Source organism: Pelophylax lessonae (assembly GCF_965119305.1).
Source record: "Pelophylax lessonae genome assembly, chromosome: 9".
NCBI lineage: Eukaryota > Metazoa > Chordata > Amphibia > Anura > Ranidae > Pelophylax > Pelophylax lessonae.
The window spans coordinates 116,257,430-116,282,652 of record NC_138776.1 but is presented as its reverse complement, the minus strand read 5'-3'; the positions used below and the strand labels follow the sequence as shown (position 1 = coordinate 116,282,652).

At 39.2% G+C, this 25,223-nt stretch overlaps 1 protein-coding gene across 1 annotated transcript in view; it reads right to left on the bottom strand.

Annotated features, from left to right (window-relative positions):
• ASAH2 (N-acylsphingosine amidohydrolase 2) overlaps nucleotides 1–25,223 on the bottom strand; it is a gene marked incomplete at its 5' end in the record, with an annotated part of 147,217 nt that overhangs the window by 50,139 nt on the left and 71,855 nt on the right. The window contains 6 exons of the mRNA XM_082268888.1: nucleotides 473–550; nucleotides 9,135–9,262; nucleotides 13,000–13,176; nucleotides 14,389–14,538; nucleotides 16,061–16,251; nucleotides 23,594–23,644. Coding sequence (XP_082125014.1) covers nucleotides 473–550; nucleotides 9,135–9,262; nucleotides 13,000–13,176; nucleotides 14,389–14,538; nucleotides 16,061–16,251; nucleotides 23,594–23,644 — 775 coding nt within the window. The remainder of the gene's footprint in view (nucleotides 1–472; nucleotides 551–9,134; nucleotides 9,263–12,999; nucleotides 13,177–14,388; nucleotides 14,539–16,060; nucleotides 16,252–23,593; nucleotides 23,645–25,223) is intronic.

Here is a 25,223-nt window from a genome sequence, read left to right as displayed (position 1 = left end):
AACCATGCATGCAGTTTCTTCAGTTTATATTAGTTGAAACAATAACAAAGGGCTGTTGGTCATTTACAGCTGGTTGCTACAGTTTGCGCATTGGCTTGGATACGGTGATTGCAACACATGGCATTCCCCCAGACAACTCTCAAATGAAATCTGTGAGGAGAGAACTATAGGATCTGCCACTGTTTACTTGTTTTGAGGATGCCAACGCTTGGGCATTCAACCTAAGCCCCAAAACCTAATATACACAAGCTTGGTCAAGGTCAGTCACACACAAAGAAGTTAAGAAAGGAACTGACCGCTCCAGATTTGCCCCCTCTCAAAATGAGTCAAGAATGGTGACTCCCATATTTCAATCCTGACAGGTTTCTTTGAAAATACATATCCCCATTGGTCACCTATTATTATATGTGAGATTTTGCATAGTTGCATACATTTACTCTTATTTTAACCAAAAGAAGCTGAAGATATTTACCTAACGAGGCCAACTTCCTTTCCGCTCATGTCCACCATTTTTAATATAACCATGTCTTTGTCTGTGTTTGCTGGGTACCTGTATACAGAGGTATATTTAGTCATTTTGTCCACTGTAAGAATCACTTTAACCCAGATGTTCAAAAAAGTCAACCCCAGAAATATTGGTTTCACTTTGCACTAAATAGTCTGACATAAATCAGCAGAACAGTGCTAAGTAATGTTTGCTAAGCTGGCCATAAATATGAGATGACAGTCCCACCGTTTTACCCCATCTAACAAGTGATCACACCCCTGTTTTATTAAGGGTATGATGGAAAAAGTGTTAATAAGCCTGATTCAGGTGCATTGTGTTAAAGTTCACCACATTTGAAGTACCAAACCTGTTAAATCATAACTTATTCTGTACATTTTTTTAGCAATGAGGACTACAATAAGACCACAACAGAATAAGACCTTGTATTTCAGACTGGGTGTGAACAGAGATTTTTGCTGTGGAGGTCCATATGTAGGTTAAATTACAGCTTGGGAGGGACAGTCCCAACTATTCCAACTATATATATATATATATATATATATATATATATATATATATAGGCTTAGTGTTAGCCTAGTTGCAGTAGACAACTGCGGTGGTCCTGTCACCACTCTCCTGTCTGATGACCTTTAGCTGGAAAATTGAAAGAGCCAAACAGGAAACTGTTGGTATTCTGACAGCTGGTAGGGCCACTGCCGGCTGTCAGGATACAAAATCCACTATGGCAGATTCATCCATTCACTCTGTATTGCATAAATGGAAGAATGTTAGAATTTTTTTGTTTAGGCCACAAGCTGAAAGTGGTTGTAAACCTCAGACATGAAATATGAACAAAGTATATCCCTCTATAGTGTGTACTTGTTTGTTAAAAAAAAAAACACAGGAGGGCACAAATGCCTAGTGCATTACTGCAAATGTTAATACAATAAACAAAATACCAAATTCATACTATTAGCATTATGGTTCAGTGTAGCATCAAACGACCTCACTTGTGCATCAATATGTTGGCAAGCTGACGCGTTTCAGGGGACGTACCCCCTTTTTCAGGGCTGTGACCGACACGTGATTTCATCCAAAAATATATGGGCACCCTAAGCCTCCACCCCTAAGTTGTGTGTCAACTAAGAGCAATAAATGACATTTCTGTCTGCTGCCTCGTTCCTCTGCTATCAGCACTTCTGAAAAGTTTTCCTGACACCAAGAGAAAAAAAGTGTCAGGGGAGGGAGCTCCAGATGATTGACTGCCTCAGCTCTGCTCCTGTGTAAAGGGGAGAAGGTGTCCCTTCCCTCCAATTAGCTTTCAGAGCTCTCCTCAACTAGCTGTGCTGAGTATAACTCCAGCTCTCTGCCCTCTTTTTTCTAACGGCTCAGACAGACTTTATAAATTCTGGACTTTGAATGGCTATAGAGGAGAAAGAGCCTCAAATAAACAGTTACAACTTATGTAGGAGGATTTGTTTAATCTCTGTGTATCACCTGAGGCCAGTCACTTATCTGAGAATATGTAAGGATTTACAACCACATAAAGATTCAGATTGATTTAAAGCTTGTTTTTTTTAGGTTAGAATAGTAACCTTATAGGATGCCCTTTAGTAAAATATACTTACCTTCCAAATGCAATATTTGAATGAGAGCTCCTCCAATCAAAACTCGGCCCTGTTTAGCGTAGGCACCCCAAGGAAAATCTTTATAATGTATATCAAAATATTTCATACTGCTGCAAAATGGGTTGAGCATCTATGGGGAGGGTTTTAAGGTAACCATTGAATATCTAGGTATGCTTATTTGGGGAGTTTGGGCTCTGGACATTGAGGAGGATATTTATAAAGCAGAGAATCAGACATTCAGCAAACATTCTCTGCAGGTGAATCTTCCAGTTGCAGGTGTTTTAAATGGTAGTGACTGATCCCCCTTCAGAAAAAGTTTGGTGAGTAGGTTGGGTGTCATTGTGAGGAATAGTGATTTCTCTGATGTAAGGCAAAGATGTCACATATGTGACAGTAGCTAAATATTAAAGTGGTTCTAAAGGCAGAAGTTTTTTAAACTTAGTGCATTCTCTGTATTAAGGTAAAAAAAACCTTTCTGAATGGAGCCAGCATGCACAAGTGCCCCCATAGCATGCGACTTGCTATGGGGGCACTCGGCAGGGAGGAGGAGCCAAGAGCACTGATGGGGGACTCTAAAAGAGGAGGATCGGGGATGCTCTGTACAAAACCATTACACCGAGCAGGTAAGTATAATTTTCTCCACTAATAAGTAACAAAATAGGGGGAGGGTAAAAAAAAAAAGTGAACTAAAACAGTTTGAGATATAACAATGGGACAGAAGTAATACATAATGTCATACTTTGTCCCCCTTTTAGAACAGGAAATTCATCACCCAGTTAAAGACCAGGCATTTTCTGTCACTTTTTGTTTACATGTGAAAATCATTTTTTTTTTTTTTTTGCTAGAAAAGTCAGTTAGAATCCCCCAAACATACTATATATATTTTTTTTTTTTTTAAAGTGAAGGCCATAGAGAATAAGTTGGTGGGTTTTTCAATTTTTTATGTCACACAGTATTAGCACAATGGTTTTTCAAATGAAGTTTTTGGGGAAAAAATACACTTTATCAAATTTTAATGCAAAAAAAAAAAAACACAATGCTATTACTACTAAAATATAAAAAATTATGTCACACTGAGTAAATAGATACCAAACATGTCACGCCCGCACAACGGCGACAAACAACTTAAATTTTACTATCCATAGGCAATGTTTTAAAAGTCTTTACAAGTTACCACATTAGATGTACAGAGGAGGTCTAGTGCTTGAATTACTCCCCAGGATCTGATATTCGGGATGATACCTCACATGTGTGGGACTATCACGGTTTGTGTGCGTTCGATAGCGGTGCACACGTTCTCCCTTGCGAGCTAGCATGGGGGCACTTAAAAAAAAAATGTCATTTTTAATTTATATTATTTTTTTTTTTTTTACACCGTTGGTTTACATTTTTTTTATCATTTTCATTGCTGTCACAAGGAATGTAAACATCTCTTGTGACAGCAATAGGCATGTGACAGCTACTCTTTACGGAGAGACCTGGGGTCTTCAAGAACTCAAATCCCCTCTTTGCACTTGAAAGCATTCAAAATGCCTAGATCGATGTCTCTGAATACTTTTGATTTTCAAAAACTGGCACCTTTAAGATTCTAGTAAGTGATGTCATGACGTCACTTCCGGGTTACCATACCCGAGATCCAATCCGATCAAAGCTGATTCTGGACGTGCCAGCTGGTCACTTGGGTCTCCAGGGGGAAGGGAAAGCCCTAGGTGAGTGGTGAAGGGTGGTGGGAGGGGGGTTTTCCCCTCCTGCTGCTGGTAATAACAGCCGAGCGGCTGCTTAGCCGCATTGGTTGTTGGTACAAAAGAGCCGACCGTCAGCTCTAAACAATGGTACCGGGGTGATGCCTGCACATGCAGGCATCACTCCTGTACAACCACGTGAAGATAAATATCTTACAGGAATGTGATTTGGTGGCAAGTGGTTAAGGGCTAGACGTGAAATCATTCCGTGTAGGGGTTTTTAATTTAGAACAAGAATATGACTGTTGTGCTAAATTATAATTGTATGTGTTGAAAGTACAGCTAGGCAAGCGACTGATTTTGATATAGTTTCCAGCATTGTTGATGAGCCTCAACCTCAACATCCAGTGCCTCAATTGTTGCAAGTGCAATCAATATTGCTGCATCCTCATTATGTATGTATATACACTGAGAACATGGAAACCCTATTCAGGTATTGTCCTGACCAGGATTTAAACCAATGACCCCAGTGCTACATGGCAGAAGTGCTAATCACTAAGACACTGTGCTACTCTCATCATACAGCATTTTCAAAGTTATTCTTTCTTTTTTCTTTTGTTTTATAGGAAACCTGTGCTTTCCTCAGGCATGGCATGGCAGGTGAGCCTTAAAGTGGAAATATAGTCATTTTTTTAACTTTTATTTACAGGTAAGCCTATAATAAGGCTTACCTGTATGTACAATGAATATCTCCTAAACTTGCACAGTTTAGGAAATATTCACACTGTATGAAGCCTGTGATGTCACCAGCGTATGCACAATGAAGGAACTGCATACCCATGCCATCCCTTCAGAGCTCTGTGCCGTGGTCCATACCTCCAGGGACGCCATCACAGTGTGGCCAATCAGACAGCCGGAGGAAGCGAACCAGGAAGAAAGACCTTGGGAAGATGGAAGCGCCTTCAGATGTTACAGCACACCAATGGAAGGCTTCCTTCTAAGGTAAGTATTGCATAATGTGCTAGTATGCGATGTACATTAGCAGATTATGCAATTGTCTTACAAGGTTTAAAAAACGAAATAAATAAATAAATGCGGGTATACTACAGCTTTACGTGTAAAAAGGAGAAAATAACCACGCTAAGTAAAGAAAAAAAGAAGCAGCAGCTTCAAATGTGACGACACCAAACAGTAATTAGAATATATCAAGCTGCGCTAAAACAATATACTAGTGCTATGACCACACGTGTGTGTATATAAAGTCCAAATAGTCTCTTGAAACAAGTGTTATTCCTCAATGATGAAAAAACAGGAATCTTCAAATATAGTGAAACCTCCACTGGTAGTACAGACTGCTTACCAGATAATGGTGAATAATGAGCCAATTCAAAGGGTTTCACTCTCTATATCACCGAAAATAACTCCCTTGTGAATAGTTATGCGCTGTATTCCAAATATTCTGGACCATGAATAGCCTTAGATGATATTGGATCATACATGTAGGAAAAAAGATAAGGATCCCATAGCGTAATACTGATATGATTTGAGTAAAAACGTAAAAAGGGGAACCCAAAATGTGCAAAATATAAATCACACCCAAACGACTGTGAAAGGACCATGAAAGAACAAATCCAGGGAAGGATTCACCGAAAAACCCACCACCAAGTGTACCAACTGCTTACCAGATATATATTTTTAATCGCCAAGGTACAACATGAGATGATATAGGCACTGTGTACAATATCAAAAATGATGACCACCACCGATAGTACAAACTGCTTACCAAAAATATATTAAAAATAGCAAAATAGAGAATATGGACAATCCAGATGTGAACCAGACTCCACCAGTTGCAGACAGTGACCGCCACCCAATAATGCAAACCGCTTACCAGATGTTGGTGTATATAAAGCCAATAGGAATTAGGATACACCCCAGATCACATATGCTCCAGCATCCAGTACCAAAAGGTTCAATAGCCTCCAACGAAGGTGAGTTGAAGTCACACAGCATAGGCATCGATCCTTAAGGTCACATGTATGAAATAAATATACACCCCATAGCAAAAAATGGATATTATGCCCTTTTATCATACAGTTCACCAACCATAATTCCTACTTATGTAATTATGTTTGAGTGCTATTTCTATTTGCTCATGAAAGTTAATTTACCAGTTGGTTGAGCCTCTTGCATTTAAAAACTATCATTCCTATTTGCCACATTGAATACACCAAAAAAGAATATTTTCTCTAGCTTGAACAATTAGGAATTTTTTGTGAAAGGTATGGACAATCAATATCAATCAATTGACCAAAAGGATGGACAGTTCAAAAGGACTCAATGAGGTGACAATAGTATTTCATTGCTTCTATGGACATCCCAAAAGGACTGTTGCTTGACATGCCTATCATGCCTTATTTCTGATTTCTTTATCTCTTACAATGAACCACTTAAATGTGTCAACAAAAATAGTTTTGCTTTTTTTTTTTTTTTTTTTTTTAATGTTTAAATATATTTTTTCTTCCTTGTAGCTCTGTGTACAAATTTTAGCCTGAAAAAGATATGTAAGTTATGCATAGAGCTTTCTTTTGGTGGCATTTAATCACCTCTGTTTTTTTTTTTTTGTAAAAAAAAAAAAAAATTAAAAAGACAGAAAATTATGTAGTTTTAGTTTTATGTAAGTTTTTCTTAGTTTCTGTCAGAAAATTGTGTAGATAATTCCTTTTTCTCCTTCACTGACATGCGCTGATGAGGCTGCACTGATGGGCACTGATAGGCTGCACTATTGGGCACTGATGAGGTGGCACTGATGAGGAGGCACTAATGTGCAGCACTGATGGGCACTGATATGCAGCACTGATAGGTGGCACTGATAAGTGGCAATGATAGGCGGCATGGCTAGGCGGCACTGATGGGCACTAAAAGGTAGTACTGACTGGCATCAATGATGGGCACAGATTGACATTACTGATGGGCAATGACTGGCATCACTGCTGGGCACTGTTGGGGCTGCACTGATAATCAAGGCACAGATGATCAGTACCCTGATTATCTGTACAGGTCGTCCCTATGAGGAGATGCTGCTGATCAGCTCTCCTCTCCTCACACTCGGTCAGTGTGAGGCGAGAAAAGCCGATAACCAGCATTTCCTTGTTTTGGACTGATCATTGGACACAGCTGATCACATTGGTAAAGAGCCGGGTCATCGGCTTTGTACCAAGAACAGGGTTGTACCATGTCCCAGGGACATGGCGCACCAGCGATCACCTTGCTGTGCGCCCCAACTGGTGTGCAAGCGCAGTAGACTGGGGCGACGTCATATGACGTTGTCCCAGAATGAGAGAGCATCCCGCATCATTTGTCTATATGGCGGATAGGAGGTAGTTAATAACCTAAGTTAGCCAATAAATGGTATTACTTAAACTCCAAACTTTCATCAGGATAGCTCACAGAAAGTGAAAAGGGCACCAAATTTCTCGCAAGTTTAGCTGGTATTTTCTGTAGTTGATGAAAATATTCTTATCCAGAAAAAAGAAAATAAATGCAGCCACCACATCTTTGGACTAGTAAGCTGCAAGATATGTAATCTCTGTTCATGGGTTTAGTTATCCTTTAAGCCATGGGTGACATCTACGTGGTTTCCCCGCGACTGCGTTTTTTCGGGCACAGCAGGGGCTGCTGTACCCACAGGAAACGCAGGGAAAAGGTCACTACACTTTTTCAGAAAACTAGCAGGAAAGCTGCATAGTGCAGTATGGTTCCCAGTGCAGGAAACCGTACTGCGATTTCCTGTGTATGGGAGTGTCAATAAGATTAATGAAAACAACTGAGCCATGTATGGCCAGCTCCACATATATCTGCACTCCCTTCCCCCCGCTCCCAGATTTGTACTGTACAGCAGTGCCCCCCTCCTATTTGTACAGAAAAACAAAAAAAAACAAAAGAGAGCACCCAGTATATACAGGTGCCAAAACCACTATTTTCCACTTTATTTTTGCATTCAGAATATGAATTGAAAGGAAACCTGTAGGGAAAGGGAATATATACTGTAGGCTGCCATTGCTAACCAATAATTCTGAAAACACTGATCATGCTTAAAACAGCAATACTTTTAGAGTTACTAAGTTTACATGATTTCACATGATTAAAGGGGAACTGCAGTCTGCTCACATAATTTGTAATAAAAACATCTTTGCCATTCTGAAGTTTCCCCCCAACCACTTTGCATATTATTTTATATATACTGTAATTCTGTACTTGCCAAATATGCTGCAGAAATCTCCCTCCACTAAGTCCATGGCTGCAGCATTTTTAACTGTGGGCAGCTGAAGCTGCTGCCTGTTCACTTCTTGGATATACACAGACACACACAAATACACATGTATATACAGACACACACAAGCACATACTGTATATACACACATACACATATATACAGACAGACAAACTTACACCACTGCTTGCCTGCACATTTCTCCTCTCTTGATGAATACTCATGGATCTCTGCAGTTCCCTGTTATCTCTGCCTCCATCCAGCCCACTCCAGCTCTGCAGCTCTCATTGGCCATTCTATGCTTCATCCCTCCCTCCCTTGCTGGCAAACTCTCACAAGAGTGAGAAAGAGCTCTGCATAATGTCCTAGCGCTAGAGGAAGTGGGCTGTATGAGGAATTTACTGGCAGGAAAAAAAATGTTTTAATATCCGAAGTTAAAACAACAAGGGCAGAAGATTTAAAAGATGGAAATATAAAAAAAATGATTGAAGGTCCTCTTTGAGCTCGGGCAGAGTAAAACATATTAGGGGCGTGGCCTGGCTGAGGGTGCCATTCATCCCACTTCATGCACAGGGGTCTGCTTCATGATGTGCGGCTTAGGTACCTTTTCCTTTGACTTTCTCTTACTTGTGTGTTTAACTGAGTCAGCAACTCAGAAAGCATTGAAGCCAATGGCAGAAAACAAAAATCATTTTTAGAAGCAGGCCAGCAAAGGCAGCCACCATGTTTCATTCTGTACAGAGTTCCTTTAAAATGCAAATGTTATACTGTTATACTATACAGTTTCAATATGGATGGAGAGTGCCAAGGTCATTGCAGAAGATGGCTACCCAGAAAAACCATCATTTCTGTTATCTTTTCATAAATGTTTGATAACTTAAAGACAATTATCTAACATATCAGACTTATCTGATCATTACACAATAATATACTGGTAACGTCATAACAATAATTTCCAGGTCAAGGACAAAACACACACTTGAGTGGAAAAAAACAATCTATCATAGGGTTCAAGGATATCAAAAGAAACTCTTATGAAATCTATAGCACAGCTACCTCCTCACCTGGCTCTCTCTGATTCGGGGTTACGGAGATAGGAGGAGGGGCTTCTGTTGATATGGCTATCCAGTACAGTGCCCCTGTTCACATACACCTTTCCTCTTCTTAGATTTGCATGTGCTATGTCAATGCTCTAGGCACAGAATAAGGAGTTGAAACAAAGCATTCAAGTTAGGATAGACCTTTATTTTTTTTTTCTACTATATTTTATGTTTTTCAAAAAAAAAAAAAAAAAAATGTATTCAGGAGTTGCCTTAACAGTTTTTTAATATGTTCAAATTACAGAATATAACTGCTGTAAACAAATGTTTTAGATGGGAAGTCACTTGAAGGCTAAGTGCACTCAAAATCATATTTCTGTATTCGATTTGTTTTCTTTCAATGGCTTTAAAGAAACTCTTTGTTGGATTTGAGATGCCAGACAAAGAAAAGTCCATGACAGCATACAGGGAGTGACGTCATCCCGCCCGGGAAGAAGAGGTGTATCCCTTTGGCTAGCGTTGCAGGACACACATGTGATTGTATTCTAAAAACCCTGGAGCAAGGCTGTGCACATGTGAGTGGGCTCTTGTAAGCTTTAATTGCTAGTTCTTAATAAAGTGAGGATTATACACTAGGTCAATTTTTTTTTTTTTTTCATTCTTGGTTATAACTTGGAAGAGTGAATTCATTTAAAGAAGAGAGAGTGGCTGGCCCAGGAAACCCCTTCCTTAAAGAGGAAAAGCGCTGCATGACCCACTTTCCATTAGAGGGTCATGGAGGTCCGGTGAGTGGTTTGTGTTTAAGGTGGTGGCACAAGAGTGACTTTTACCTTCACTGAAGAACTGTTTTATTTACTAATACAACACTGAAGAGCATGTAGCACTGTATGGACTGTTTTTTGATGGAATTTCATGTTAGATTTATTAGATTTATTTCTTTGATTATATAGTTTGTGATTGTATTGGAAACATATTTAGTTGTTACACCCAGTGCAGCTATATTGGGATACACACTGAAGTACTTATGTATTATTTGTGTGGGGCTAGCAACGGCTTGTTTTATAAGATTTTACACACATTTTTTTTCAGAGCTTTAGATAATATTTGCACTTTTTAGCCTAGGGTGTGTGCTATTTAATTGATTAATTTTGAAAAATCCAGTACTTGTTTTCAAAATGTCTGTAAAAAAGTATAGCCAGAAAAACTAAATGAACGATGTTAGCCACTAGTAAAAAAATCTGAAAAGGTAGATTGAGAGTGACATAGTTTACTGTATAAAAAAAAATTAAGTCTTTCGAAGATGGACAAATAAAGAGCAACAAAGAATCCGAAGTCGTCGTTACCTTTCCAGGAGAAAATGCTGTATCGGGTTACCTTCAATGTACCTGTTTAGTCATGTGATCTCTTTTAAAGGCGAGGATTAGAACTCAGTATGGCTGATTTTAGCCTTTGGCAGACATCATTGGACTAAGTACCTAGGCCTTCAGACATGCGGCCAGCATTTAAATTAGCAAAGAGCAGCATTTTATCCTAGAAAGGTAGGTATAAAAAGAAACAATAAGTATATAATCTTTTTTCTAACTACAGTATATCCATCCCAGCAACACTGTTCACATATTTTTATGTAATAAGGGGTAACTTCTTTTAGCTCTGCAAGGACAGGGGGTTTCTGGAACCTTCTGGAGACAGTCTGTGCACTGTTGATGTTTTGTAGGCAAGTGTATGAGGAGGTGCAATATACTTTGCCTGACCAATCAGGGAGTTGCAGACAGGGAGAGATAAATAGGAGGACTGCTTGCAGATGTCTGGTGTTCAGAGAGTGGTATGTTGTAGCCGTTCCAGGGGGAACTTATTTCTATTTCCTGTGGCAAAGCCTATATACTGTACAGCATAGTATAGGTCCCGCTCCTAGCAATAGGTCCCCATGCTTCCGTGGAGCCTTCAAAATCTTATACTTATTGTAAATGAAGAATGCAGGGAGCAAATTATCAAAATACATTTTGGGCATTACATCTGAATAGAATCAAGTTCTCCATGGGTTGAATAAATCTCAGTCACTGATACTGGTGGAAAGATAATTCAAATGAAATGCCATAAATAACGTTGCCAGCAGTTAATCACAAAGACCTTTAAAACTAGTCTAGAAGTTACAGGAAAATATAAATCTGTGCAACGTTAAATCCATTTTGGGCAAATGTACCATTTATCAAGCACTAATTCCAAGCTGACAGATGACTTTATTCTGAAAGAGAACCTACATGTACATGGGTACACCTACCTAAAAGATATGCCATGGCACAGACATTTAACCCTGGTATTTGGAGGCTTTTTGATTAACCACAGGCATCCTTACATAACATTACATTTGAACTATATTTGCAAAGGAATTATTGACTGATTTTAATTTAAATATAGCACATGGTGACTTTAGGACTCTTTTCGGTTTTATAAACTGGATTATTTGTGCACATTAACTATAGGTAAGCAATTGTTTTTTAATCCCTGCTCTGAATATTTTACAGTATATTCGATAACAATCAAAATGTTTGCTGACATGCAAATGGTTTGGACTTTTATACATATCAAACAAGCTCAATAAATTTGATTGAGATTGATATTTGAAAAGTCACGTTGGCACTTGTCACTTTTTATTTATTTATTCACAGATTTTTTTTAATTTACATAATTTTTTAATTTACATAATTTATGTTTATTTATGGATATATTTAGCACAATTATTTATTTAGATTGATTATACAATATATGGTAACTATATGATTGCTAGACACAGCATGGTTGAGCACTTTATAATTTATACCTATATATTTATTATAAGCGTTTTTTAGGGTGTTAATAGGCAAATACTGACACATCCTCTTAATACAATGTTTAAGAACACTTTATAAGCTATTTCAAGGCAGCGCTGATTCATTTGCACTCATTCAAGCTCAATAAATTGTATTACTTATATGTTATATTGTAAAATCAGAAGGTTTTTTTTTTTATCTTAATGCATTCTGTGCATTAGGATAAAAAGCCTTCTGTGTACAGAAAAAACCCTCAGCCCCCTAATATTTACCTGAGCCCCCTCTCTATCTAGTGATGTCCATGAGTGCATTAGCCATCCGGGACTCTCCCTTCTGATTAGCTGAGACACAGCAGCAGTGCCGTTGGCTCCCGCTGCTGTCAATCAAACTCAGTTAGCCAATCAGGAGAGAGAGGGGGCAGGGCCAGTGGGCAGCTTCTTGTCAGAATTGATACACAGAGCTGTAGCTTGGCTCAGGTGCTGCTTGCTGTGGGGGCACTCACCAGGAGGGGGGGGGCAGGAGCTCCAGCCAGGGAACCGAAAAGAGGAGGATCTGCGCTGCCCTGTGCAAAACCAACTGCACAGAGCAGGTAAGTATAACATGTTTGTTATTTTAATAGAAAAAAATGAGACTTTACACTCACTTTAAGGTGTGGTAATACCTTACGGACTTCAGTTTATAATCATCTTTCAGCTATTCCTCTGGTTATCACAGGCTACAAAGGGCTATATCTACTGTGGGGTAAAAATATATTCTGCCATACGAATGGTAATTTCTGTCATGTGAGGTGACTGGGAACATGCTCCTTTAAGAGTGAATGTGAAGGTTCGGAGAAGTAGAGACAAAGAAGACAAAATCCAATTACAAAAGTACAATAGTAGATGTCAGAATACAGCAATGTTAAAAGTCCTGGTGTACTGTAGTGTTGCAAGAGTTTACTTTAACATTAAGTCAACATAAATCTAAAGTAAATAAATAAATATAGTTATCACTTTTTGTTAACTATAAAAACCAAAGTATATGTGAATTGATGTTTACTTTGACATAGTTAAATCCTAAAGAAAATCATATGTAATATATACCTTAACAATTCCATTGACAATGGCATTGGTGACGGCTCTGTGAAATCCTCTACCTGTCAACATGAAGATTGTGTATTGGAAAAAGCCAGCTGGTCCTGAATGGGTGTGGGTGCCACTTAACACAACATTGTCTTGTCTGTATACATTCCCATATTTGGTTTTCAGCTTGTCAATCACCTTCAAAGAAAAATATGATAGTAGAAATGTGTAAAAACTGCATTGTGATTTTGGGCTTTGGCAGTGGAAAATGAATACACAAGTGCTGCCAAAGCAATCAATTGCATTATATTTTATTTCTAACTGGTATTGAATGTTTGATTGCCTCTCATTGAAAGCAGACACATGATCCAACAACACCCAACTATTACTCTTGCATTCAAGAAATCAAACTCATTAAAGCCTGTGCAGCAAGGATGAATAACACTCTCAATGCTTTTAAATGGGTGCAGGATCCCCGGATCCATTTTGAAACCTCTTTGTAGAATATATACTAGGGATATATCCCAGAAATTGATCCTGGCAAGCTGTCATGCTTTATCCCACCTCTTGATACTATCCCCTCCCTTATTGGTCTTCCTCTCTATCTTCTTACTCACATATCCATGAGCTACTACCTATTCCTTCCTTTTAGGCCTCATTCACACCAGCATAACTATAGATACACCTGTGCAAAGGACCATTTTTGCCTGCAAAGGTGCTCAATGCATCCGCCTGCCTGGCAGACCCATTTGTGTCTATTGGAACACAGCATCTGCAGAGACACAGCCGCTGATCCCAACCTGACAGTCGTGTGGGTGCATGTCCCCAAAAGCAGGCAGTGTACGTTTGGGGACATGCACCTGCACAGCTTTCTCGTTGGGACTAGTGGCTGTGTCCATGCAACCACTGCACCCCAAAAGACAAGAATGTGTTTGCATGAAACACCTGTGCATCTTGTGCAGCCAAAGATGGCCCTTCATACAGGTGTATGAACAGGTAGCCCTGTGTGAAGGAGGCCTTGCTATCCATCCCCATTGACCTCCTTTGATTGCACCTCCCCATCTGCCATGTTGCCAGCAACTAATTGTGAAATCTCTATTGACATGATATGCAGTCCATGACTTCTCTAGAGAAAAAGTAGCAACTAAACCATATTGTTGTGTGACATTACTGTCACATTTGTGCACTCTGAGGAGAAGATTTCTGTTATGCTGAACCTGAAATATCATGTTCTTCAAGGGTATAATGTTCTGTGCCATGCCTTATTATAGTTTTCCAGTAAAATTACATTTAAACAGAGAAAAATGACAATTGGAATCTAACTGCGCTGAGCATCAGACACTAACTTGTCAAACAAAAAATTACAAATAAACCGTAAAATCTATTCAAACATATTATTTGTGAACTTACCTCCAGTCGGACTCTCTGAGACATCATTCCTATGTCTGCACTGACAAACACCACCCTCTTAGAATTATCTGGCTGGACTACAATGAAGGCTCGGCTGTACTGACGAGTGTGAAGTCCTCCTGCTATCTGATCACCACTAGCATAACCCATCTAGAAATCAAACAAAACCATTTGGTTACTTCCTTGAAGATTTTATACAAGTAGAATATAACATTTTTGGTTGCTTTAATACATGTGTTTTGCCGGTCAGGCAGACCATGACATGAATATTCATAACCCAGCTTTATTATATCTTCTTGCACTATCGCCAGGGACATATTTCAGCAACAAGCAGAAGCAAACAATAACACAGGGCTTAGGGGAGACCAAGTGAATACCAAACTATGAATTCAGCTTAGGCTGATTACAACCTAACAGCACTAAATGTAACATTTTTTAAAAAATGTTGGAAATAATAAGGGAGGGTTTTAAGCCCTGTCAGTTTTGGGGTTTTTGTTTCATTGGAAGGATTTCACTTTACATCCTGTCCCATAGCCAAAACGCGAAGTGAGAGGAAATCCCTCCAAAGCAAGAAAATTCATGGGTGTCACCAGGGTCACCAGAACTAGTGTCCCCATTGAAAGATTTCCCCTCTATTCCTGTTCTAGTGTCAATCCAGAATTTGGGATTTTCTTTTACCGAGCAAAAGTTCAGCCCAAACGTCGCCCGTTCAGGATGTTCGCTCTCCAAGCGCACAGTCAATATGTTGTTAAGGAGTGGTGCTGGGAAGCTGACTACCGCATCCTTAACAACGAATGCTATCAGCTTCCCTGCTGACCGCTGAAAGAAAAAAAAATTGCTGGCAATACAAAATTAAAAAAACGGCATGGGGTCCAACCCAGAATCTATACCAGACCCTTATCTAAGCATGCAGCCTGGCAGGCCAGGAAAGGAGGGGGGAAAGCGAGTGCCCCCCCTGAACCATACCAGGCCACATGCCCACAACAAGGGAGGTGGGTGCCTTGTCTCCATGTTGATGGGGACAAGGGCCTCTTCCCCACAACTCTGCGGGGTGGTTGTGGGGGTCTGCTGGCAAGGAGCATATCAGAATTTGGAAGCCCCCTTTAACAAGTTGGCCCCCAGATCCCAGCCTCCCCATGTGACTGAGTATAGGGGAACATTGTACCCCTACCCATTCCCCAAAAAAAGTGTCAAAATTTAATAAAACCGTAGACAGGTTTTTGACAACATCTTTATGAAAAAAATAAAAAAACAATGTCACCGATGTAGATCCATAGTCAATTGCGCTGCACCGCCAGAACTGAAAAGAAAAAAAGCTCTGCATTCGCTGAAGGCTGACCGCTGAAAGCCTACTCAGCCGGGTGACTGTTCCTAAATAGGTAAGGGGTGGGCCACCTGGTGACCTCACCTGAACCAGCATGCATTGGTCAGTGACATCACAAGGGGCAGGGCCACCTGGTGAAGTCAGTCAGAAGTGACTAAAGCAGAGAGCAGAAGGAAGAATGAGGAGACAAAAATCACACTTGGTGCTTCAGAATGATGCTACCACTTACTATAGAAGGATATGCTGTGTTCATTTTTCATTTCAAAGGTTTACAACCACTTCAGCTGTTATGAATATTATTGTAATTTCATTTTTACATCTGCAACGTAGGTAAAAAAAAATATATACCAGGGGAACATCTGCAAGGAAACCAGTGCAGTCAGCTCTTCCAGCCCCAATGAGGAAATTTTCAGCATCAGTTGGTGAAGTAGTAGTAGTGGCAGTGGTGGTGGTCGTGGCAGTGGTGGTGGTCGTGGCAGTGGTGGTGGTTGTGGCAGTGGTGGTGTTTGTGGCAGTGGTGGTGGTGGTAGCTGTTGGGCCTGGAAAAAATAACATAGACTAGATTTCTGAACCCCAAAAATCTTAGTTCATTGGATAACCGTATATAAAGAAAAGACCCAAGTTTACTTCAACAATTGTAATTGAAATTATCATATTTGACAATATAAGCATATCAGAATCATACCAGTTAACTGTAAAATCATGTGAGCAAGTTTAGTAGGGCAAAGAAGAGAGTGCACTAGATTAAACAATTAATGACCAGTTTCTTGTTCGTCTTAGCACTAGAAATTAGTGGAGTGGCTTTGTCAAAAATGTATTTTGCCAGGGAATAAACAGTTTTTGCCATAGGCAAAATTTCACAAAAGCACAAACTTTCAATTTCAAACTTTCTCATTGAGCTACAACCCCAATTCCAAAGTTAGAACACTGTGTAAAATCTACATAAAAACAGAATGCGATGATTTTTAAACCTCATAAACCCATACTTTATTCACAAAGGAAAATAGAAAACAAGTCAAATGTTTAAACTGAGAAAATGTACAATTTTAAGAGGAAAAATAGGGTAATTTTTAAATCAATGGCAGCGACACATTTCAAAAAAGTTGGGACAGAGCTATGTTTACCACAGCGTACCAGCCCCTCTTCTTTTAACAACACTCTGTAAATATCTGGGAACTGAGGCGACCATTTGCTGGAGTTTTGGGAGAGGAATGTTGTCCCATTTGTGCCTGATATAGGATTCTAACTGCTTAGTAGTCCTGGGTCTTTGCTGTCGTATTTTTCATTTCAAGATGCGCCAAATATTTTCAATTGGTGAAAAGTCTGGACTGCACGCAGGCCAGTTAAGCATCCGCATTCTTCTACTATGAAATCACGCTGTTGTGATAGATGCAGTATGCAGTTTAGCATTGTCCTGCTGAAATATGCAAGGCCTTTCCTAAAAAAGGCTTCATCTAGATGGGAGCATTTGCTGGAAAACCTGAATATATCTTTCAGCATTGAAGGTGTAAGCTCCCCATTCAATATGCACTAATGCTCTCCTATAGTATCAGAGATGCAGGCTTTTGAACTGAATGCTGATAACAAGCCAGAAGGTCCCTCTCTTCTTTAGTCTGAAGGACATGGCACCCAAGGTTGCAAAAAAGAATGTCAAATTTTTATCCGTCTGACCACAGAACAGTTTTTGAATTGGCAACAGGCTATTTTAAATGAGCTTTTGCCCAGAGAAGACGGAGGTGTTTCTGGATCATGTTCAGGTATGGCTTCTTTGCATGATAGAGCTTTACCTTGCATTTATAGCACAGTGATCTGTGTTCGCAGACAGTGATTTGTGGAAGTATTCTTGTCCATGTCCCTCACAGAATCATGCCTTTTTTATTACAGTACCTTCCAATAGCCTAAAGATCATGAGCATCCAATATTGGGTTTTGGCCTTGTCCCTTGTGCACAGAGATTTCTCTAGATTCTCAGAATCTTTTGATATTATGTACTGTAAATTATTACATATTTAAAGTCTCTGCAATTTTACATTAAGGAACAGTATTCTGAAATTGTTCGAAACCTTTTAGAAGCAGAGTAGAGAACCTCTGCCCACCTTCACTTCTGAGACACTCTGACTCTGTACGCTCTTTTTATACCCAATCATGTTACTGATTATTTATTAAATATTTTTCCAATTTTTTCTTGTTAGTATCACTTACTTTGCCAGTTTTTTGTTGCTCTGTCCCAACTTTTTTAAGACATGTTGCTGCCATTATTACAAAATGACCTTATTTTTTCTTAAAATGGTACATCTTTTCAGTTTAAACATTTGATATGTATTCTATTTTAAATAATAATAAAATATGGGTTTTTGACATTTGGAAATCATTGCTTTTTTTTATGTAGATAAATGGGGAAGATTTTCTTTTGTTTTATATATTTTTATTTAAGAGAGGAAGGAAGCTTCCAAATAGACATACACATACAAAACAGGAAGTATACAAAGGATCCAGTAACAGTAAATTACAAATACAACAGATTAGTGTTAGGGAAGTCAAAAAGAGGACCAATGCTGGCCATCAACTTGCGGGGGTCATAGCAAATATCAACCATAATGTAAAACAGAACCAATAAAGGGTGCATGGGGGGAACGTCCCCTAAAATTAGCAACTTTGCATGTCGAAGTGTATTTCCAAAAAGTATTCCCAAAATGGGGTAACTTCCAGGTAAACCCTATATGTAGCAAAAAACTGCCCAATTTTTACAGGAAAGTAAAAAAACAGGGAGCAGAAAACAAGAAGTAAGAGAGAAAGAGACAGAGGGAGAAAATAAAGGAGAGAAGGGGGGGGGGGAGTGGAGGGGTGGAGAAGGGTATTTTTGTGAGTCGGTCAGTCTGTTATGGGATGTATTGACACCATCAACCATTGGGATTCACATCAATGAAAGCCTTCCCTTCCTCAAAATTAATAAACATGTTCCATAATGTCCAGGTGTGCATGTAAGCCTTATGTTTCTGCCGGATGGCCAAGACCAAGTCCTTCATCCGTTTTAAATCCTCCACCTTCCTCAGCCACAGTGGGGAACATTTAATAAAACTGGCGCAGCTGTGCATAGCAACCCATCAGCTTCTAGGTTGTATTGTTAAAGTTTAATTGAACAAGCTGAAGTTAGAAGCTGATTGGTTACAATGCACAGCTGCAGTAGATTATCCCCCCCCAGTGTCCCAACTTTTTTGGAATGGGGCTTAAACTTTTCTAGGGAAAAAACTTTTCTGGTTTTTTTTTTAGTGTGTGGGATATATTTTTTAAAGTTGTTTAGTGATAGTTTCTATAGTGAATCACTGTCTGTTCTTTTCTGTCATAAAAAATTTATTAATTAATGACGTTAATGAGGGGCAGTTTTTTTGGCATTTCAGTAGGTTCAAGGTAATTGAAAGGAACTTTCTTTACACTCAGGAACCACTCATTGCATCATTTAAAACCAAGCTAATTTACCTTTTCCCATAGATTTTATTGTGTTTTGCATAAATTCCTAATCTTTGATGCAATTTTGGAGAAATAAGAACACTCATTCCTAGTTAGAACTGTAGTAAACTAAAATTTGATGTAGATTAGTACAGTTTGCACATTGGTCTGAAATGATAGATAGGTGCTTTACCTGGGGAAAGTAGTTAGCCAACTAGTAGCAAACATTGCTAATGCTTAAATACAATTAAATGTAACTAATATATTAGAAATTAATTTGAACTGTTGTGGTGGCTCGGGTCTTAAACCTCTATATGTGTTGTATATGTATAAGTGTTGGTGAGGTAAATGAGGTTCATAGGACCCATGCTTGCGGAAAGCAGATCATTCCATGTTCATAATATGGAGGTATATGGATGGGTAAGGTTCCTCTTCCTTTAGAACCTCATATCCTCTCAGTAGGATCACCACTCTTCTGATATTTCACCAGCCTGAGTGCCATAAATATCAGCCACAAATATCTTTGCCATGCACTATAACACTATAGTGCAAAGATTATATCAAAGACTGTGTACAGGTAGAGTAACCCATGCAGAGGAAAGTGAATAAAGGAGATCATTGATTTTTGTTAAGATCTGTATCAGTGTATCAGTGTAGGTATGCGGATAACCATGGTTAGAGCAATTACTAAAACTGGCACTGGACGCAGACAAGACTGTATGAATTATAACAAAACCTGTTACAGGTGCTGCTGACAGATGTCCGAGTGGGAACTGATGGTATTAGAAGGTATGAAAATGAAGACTTATTGGTTAGCCGGCTTAGGACACCGGGCTATGGTTTCCTGAGAAAGCCTCTCAAAAGTTTACTTTTTCCATCAAAAAGTTAAGGGAGAAAATATTGTAAATTGCTGTTTAAAAGAGAGGAAGTTCATATAAAGAAGAAATAAAAACTATCTGTAAATATGTAGTCATTTTACTATTTTAGATGTGCAGACTTTTAAATAATGTGAATAATTAATAATGTGTTATATTTACAATATTTCTTAATTCAGGATTCCTTTATAACACAAGGATTATGTTTTATCCCTGTTGAGTCTCAAATGTTCTTTTTTGAATTAATGCCCAGACAACAGAACAAACATTGACAACATGTGATTGCTTATTAGAGAAATAAATAGCTCTCTGTGTGGATTTAACTGCACTTTGTACTAAGATTGTCGTTTGGTTTAACATATACCTGCAAGAATAAGAAATAAGCTGTATTTAAATATGAAGGCTGCCATTGCTCACATCCTACATAAATTTCCGGTTTTCTGTCAGTCTTTGGCTTTAACAGTTTGGGGGGATTTACTAAAACTGGAGAGTACACGACTTGGTGCAGCGGTGCATAGAGAAACCAATCACCTTCCAGGTTTTATTGTCAAAGCTTAATTGAACAAGGTGAAGTTAGAAGCTGATTGGCTACCATTCACAGCTGCACCAGATTCTGAGTGCCGCAGTTTTAGTAAATCCCTTATTTTGGGTAACACAGGGGTCGAGTGCAGGGAGACATTTGTCGGCTTAGAAAAAAACATCCCACATTTGGCCCATGTGTATGTTGGTCTGTCCAACAGCAGCAGGGCGTTTGGCTGGCTTCTGATGGATGTGCAAGCTGGAAAACGAGCAGCCGACTGACTCCCGATCAGCGCTCTCAGCCAATGACAGCATTATTTATTAATGCTGATATAATAGTAGTGTGTGGAATGCAATTTGGATAAAGGACCATCACAGCATAAAACAACAACAGACACCTCCATACAGCCTCAGTGTCAACTCCAAGCTGGCACATTAAAGAACTGTTGTTCTAACTGTTGAGTACTGCTGTTTTGGAGCAAAGACAGCAAAAAAAACCCAAAAGAGGTTCCAACCCTTCAATACTCTTACCTAAAACATCTACCCAAACTCATACTACTGTTAAGGTCAACATCTTTGCAGAGCTTTGTAGGCAATTGGACCATACATGACCATGTATTCTATTTTGGTATAGGTTTGTTTTTGTTTTTTATTTTTAAATGAGGTATTGGATGCTTTTTAATGTGATAGGGATATATCTGTTTTTCATTTTATGTTTTTTATTACATGTTAGCAATATTTTCTGATTCCACATACAATTATTTTGACATTGAAATTGATACTATAAGGGCCATTCTTTAGCAAATGCACTGTATAAATATTGGTAGAGTAGTTAGGTCTTCTAATGAATCATGGTTGCAGAGGAAGCCTTGAGTTTTAGATTTTATCTGAATCTGTCAGGGTAAGAAAAAAAGATTAGAGGGCATATATACAGTATCTCACAAAAGTGAGTACACCACTCACAGTTTTGTAAATATTTTATTATATCTTTTCATGTGACAACACTGAAGAAATGACACTTTGCTGCAATGTAAAGTAGTGATTGTACAGCTTGTATAACAGTGTAAATTTGCTGTCCCCTCAAAAAAAAACTCAACAGCCATTATTGTCTAATACACTGGCAACAAAAGTAAGTACATCACTAATTGAAAATGTCCAAATTGGGCCCAAAGTGTCAATATTTTGTGTGGCCACTATTATTTTCCAGCACTGCCTTAACCCTCTTGGGCATGGAGTTCACCAGAGCTTCACAGGTTGCCACTGGAGTCCTCTTCCACTCCTCAATTATGACATCACGGAGCTGGTGGATGATAGAGACCTTGCACTCCTCCACCTTCTGTTTGAGGATGCCCCACAGATGCTCAATAGAGTTTAGGTGTGGAGACATGCTTGGCCAGTCCATTGCCTTTACCCTCAACTTCTTTAGCAAGGCAGTGGTCATCTTGGAAGTGTGGTTGGGGTTGTTATCATGTTGGAATACTATCCTGCTGCCCAGTCCCGGAAGGGAGGGGATCATGCTGTGCTTCAGTATGTCACAATACATGTTGGCATTCATGGTTCCCTCAATGAACTGTAGCTCCCCAGTGCTGGCAACACTCATATAGCTTCAGACCATGACACTCCCACCACCATGCTTGACTGTAGACAAGACACACTTGTCTTTGTACTCCTCACCTGGTTGCTGCCACACACTCTTGACACCATCTGAACCAAATTGTTTATCTTGGTCTCATCAGACCACAGGACATGGTTACAGTAATCCTTGTCCTTAGTCTGCTTGTCTTCAGCAAACTGTTTGCGGGCTTTCTTGTGCATCATCTTTAGAAGAGACTTCCTTCTGGGACGACAGCCATGCAGACCAATTTGATGCAGTGTGAGGCGTATGGTCTGAGCACTGAAAGGCTGAACCCCCCACCCCTACAACCTCTACAGCAATGCTGGCAGCACTCATACAACTATTTCCCAAAGACAACCTCTAGATATGACGCTTAGTATGTGCATTCAACTTCTTTGGTCCACCATGGCGAGGCCTGTTCTGAGAAGAACCTGTCCTGTTAAACCACTGTATGGTCTTGGCCACCGTGCTACAGCTCAGTTTCAGGGTCTTGGTAATCTTCCTATAGCCTAGGCCATCTTTATGTAGAGCAACAATTCTTTTTTTCAGATCCTCAGAAAGTTCTTTGCCATGAGATGCCATATTGAACTTCCAGTGCCCAGTATGAGGGAGTGAGAGCGATAACAACAATTTAACACACCTGCTCCCCATTCACACCTGAGACCTTGTAACACGAGTCACATGACACCGGGGAGGGAAAATGGCTAATTGGGCCCAATTTGGACATTTTGACTTAGGGGTGTACTCACTTTTGCTGCCAGCGGTTTAGACATTAATGGCTATGTATTGAATTATTTTGAGGGGACAGCAAATCTACACTTTTATACAAGCTGTACACTCATTACTTTACATTGTAGCAAAGTAAAACAAATTTGCCAAGAAGATGCATCTCATTTTTAGGGAATGTCACAATCTCTGTATTATATCGTATCTCACAAAAGTGAGTACACCCCTCACATTTTTGTAAATATTTTATTATATCTTTTCATGTGACATCACTGAAGAAATTTCAGATTACAGTGCCTGGTTCACCTGCAAGAATTTGTGAAGGTCAATAAACCTAGAGTGCTAGCAGCTTGCTACCGGCTACCGCAATGTTCTGCCAGAAGTGGTGCTGTTTTGACCTTGTGCCTGCTGTTCCCTGACATTTCCACTCTCCCTGATAAAAATCACAAACTAAGATAAAATGATCATCTTTACAAGACTCAGTACTAAGGAAGTGCAGGGTAAAGTAGAGTGAAGGACCTTGGATCAGCAAACATATTGAGCATCTCTGCTGATATAAGACATGTTTCTTTCTTAGTAAAAGGGTCGCTACTAGAAACAAGTCAGAGGTTAGTGTTCTAGTAAATGACAGTGTAAAATATATTTTCCACTGTGCTTCTTTGAAAGAATTACATGAAAGCAGGAAAGTGAAATAACTTACTGGGATCTCGCGGCATGTTTTCCAGGACAAATATTAATGCTATTAAGCCAGCTGAAATGGCAAAAAGCAACACAACAAGTGTAATCAAGATTATTTCCAAACTGCTGAAAATTCTTTTCTTTGTTCCCATTTTCTTTTAAGGTCAAGATCTACAAGCTGAGAGAAAAAAAAATCATGTTATGAAAATTGAACAAAGAGAAGCTTTAAAATTCTTTACGCGTTTTATCTTTTACAAGGTAGGCTACCCAAAATGTTTTCAAGTTTGAGTTGATGTTTGAAGATTGATTGTTTTATATATTGTGGAGAATTCAGAAAGAAGACATCTGTTCCAGCGTAGGGGTAAAGGCAGAGTTCAGAAATCCTGGTGGGATTTAGGAGAGCTGCAGCCACTGCTCCTTTGCAGCCAGTGGCAACTAGAGATGGCGGAAAAATTTGTTTCATTTCAGATTTGATCATTAAGTGAATAATTTTATTTTGTCATATTCGTTATGTTAGAATGATTCCTTTTCGGAATTTGTTTTATATTTTTGATTTGGTTTGTATATGCGTTATTTTATTTTTTTTGTTTTTGTAAAATATTTATTTTTAACGACTTCAGCTCTGGAAGGTTTTACCCCCTTAATGACAAGGCCATTTTTTGCGATTCGGCACTACATTACTTTAACCAAAAGTTGCACGATCGTGCAACGCTTTACCCAAATACAGTTGATGTCCTTTTTCCCACAAATAGAGCTTTCTTTTGGTGGTATTTGATCATCTCTTCGTTTTTTAGATTTTGCGATATAAACAAAATAAGAGCGTCAATTTTGAAAAAAACGCCATATATTTTTACTTTCTGCTATAAAACATTTCCAATAAAAAAAATTTAAAAATCAAATTCTTTATATCTGTTTAGGCCAATTTGTATTCTGCTACATATTTTTGGTTAAAAAAAATCCCAAAAAGCATATTTTAATTGGTTTGCGTAAAAGTGAAAGCGTTTACAAACTAGATAGATCGTTTTTTGGAATTTTTATTTATTTTCTTGTTTTTATTAGTAATGGCGGCGATCAGCATTTTTTAGCGGAACTGCGACATTGCGGCCGACAGATCGAGCCTTACATTTTTGCCACTTTTTGGGGACCAGTGACATTAATATAGTAATCAGTGCTAAATATTATGCACTGTTACTGTATAAATGACACTGGCAGGGAAGGGGTTAACACTGGGGGTGATCAAAGGGGTTAATGTGTGCCTAAATATACTTGCTCACTGTGGGGGGGCAGGTTCTGTGACAGGGACAGAGAGATCGAGGTTTCAGCTTAACTGAAACTTCTGATCTCTCCCTGCCTGTCTGACAGAAGAGCGGCCTGCTTTGTTTACATAAGCAGGTGGGTCTTCTGTCAGTTTATTTGACGATCACGGGAGGCCGGCTCCAGCCTCCACATAGCAGGAGCGCGGCTGCCGAGACCTTGTGCATGAAATCACGTAGTACTACGTGATTTTGCGCAGCCAAGCCGCCCTGCCGCAGTAATACTATGGTGGATGGTCGGCAAGAGGTTAAATTTGCAAAGAAAAAAGGAGAGCATAGACATTCCTAACACATGGGTGTAAACCCATCCATGGTACAAAACCAACAAAAGGTATGCAA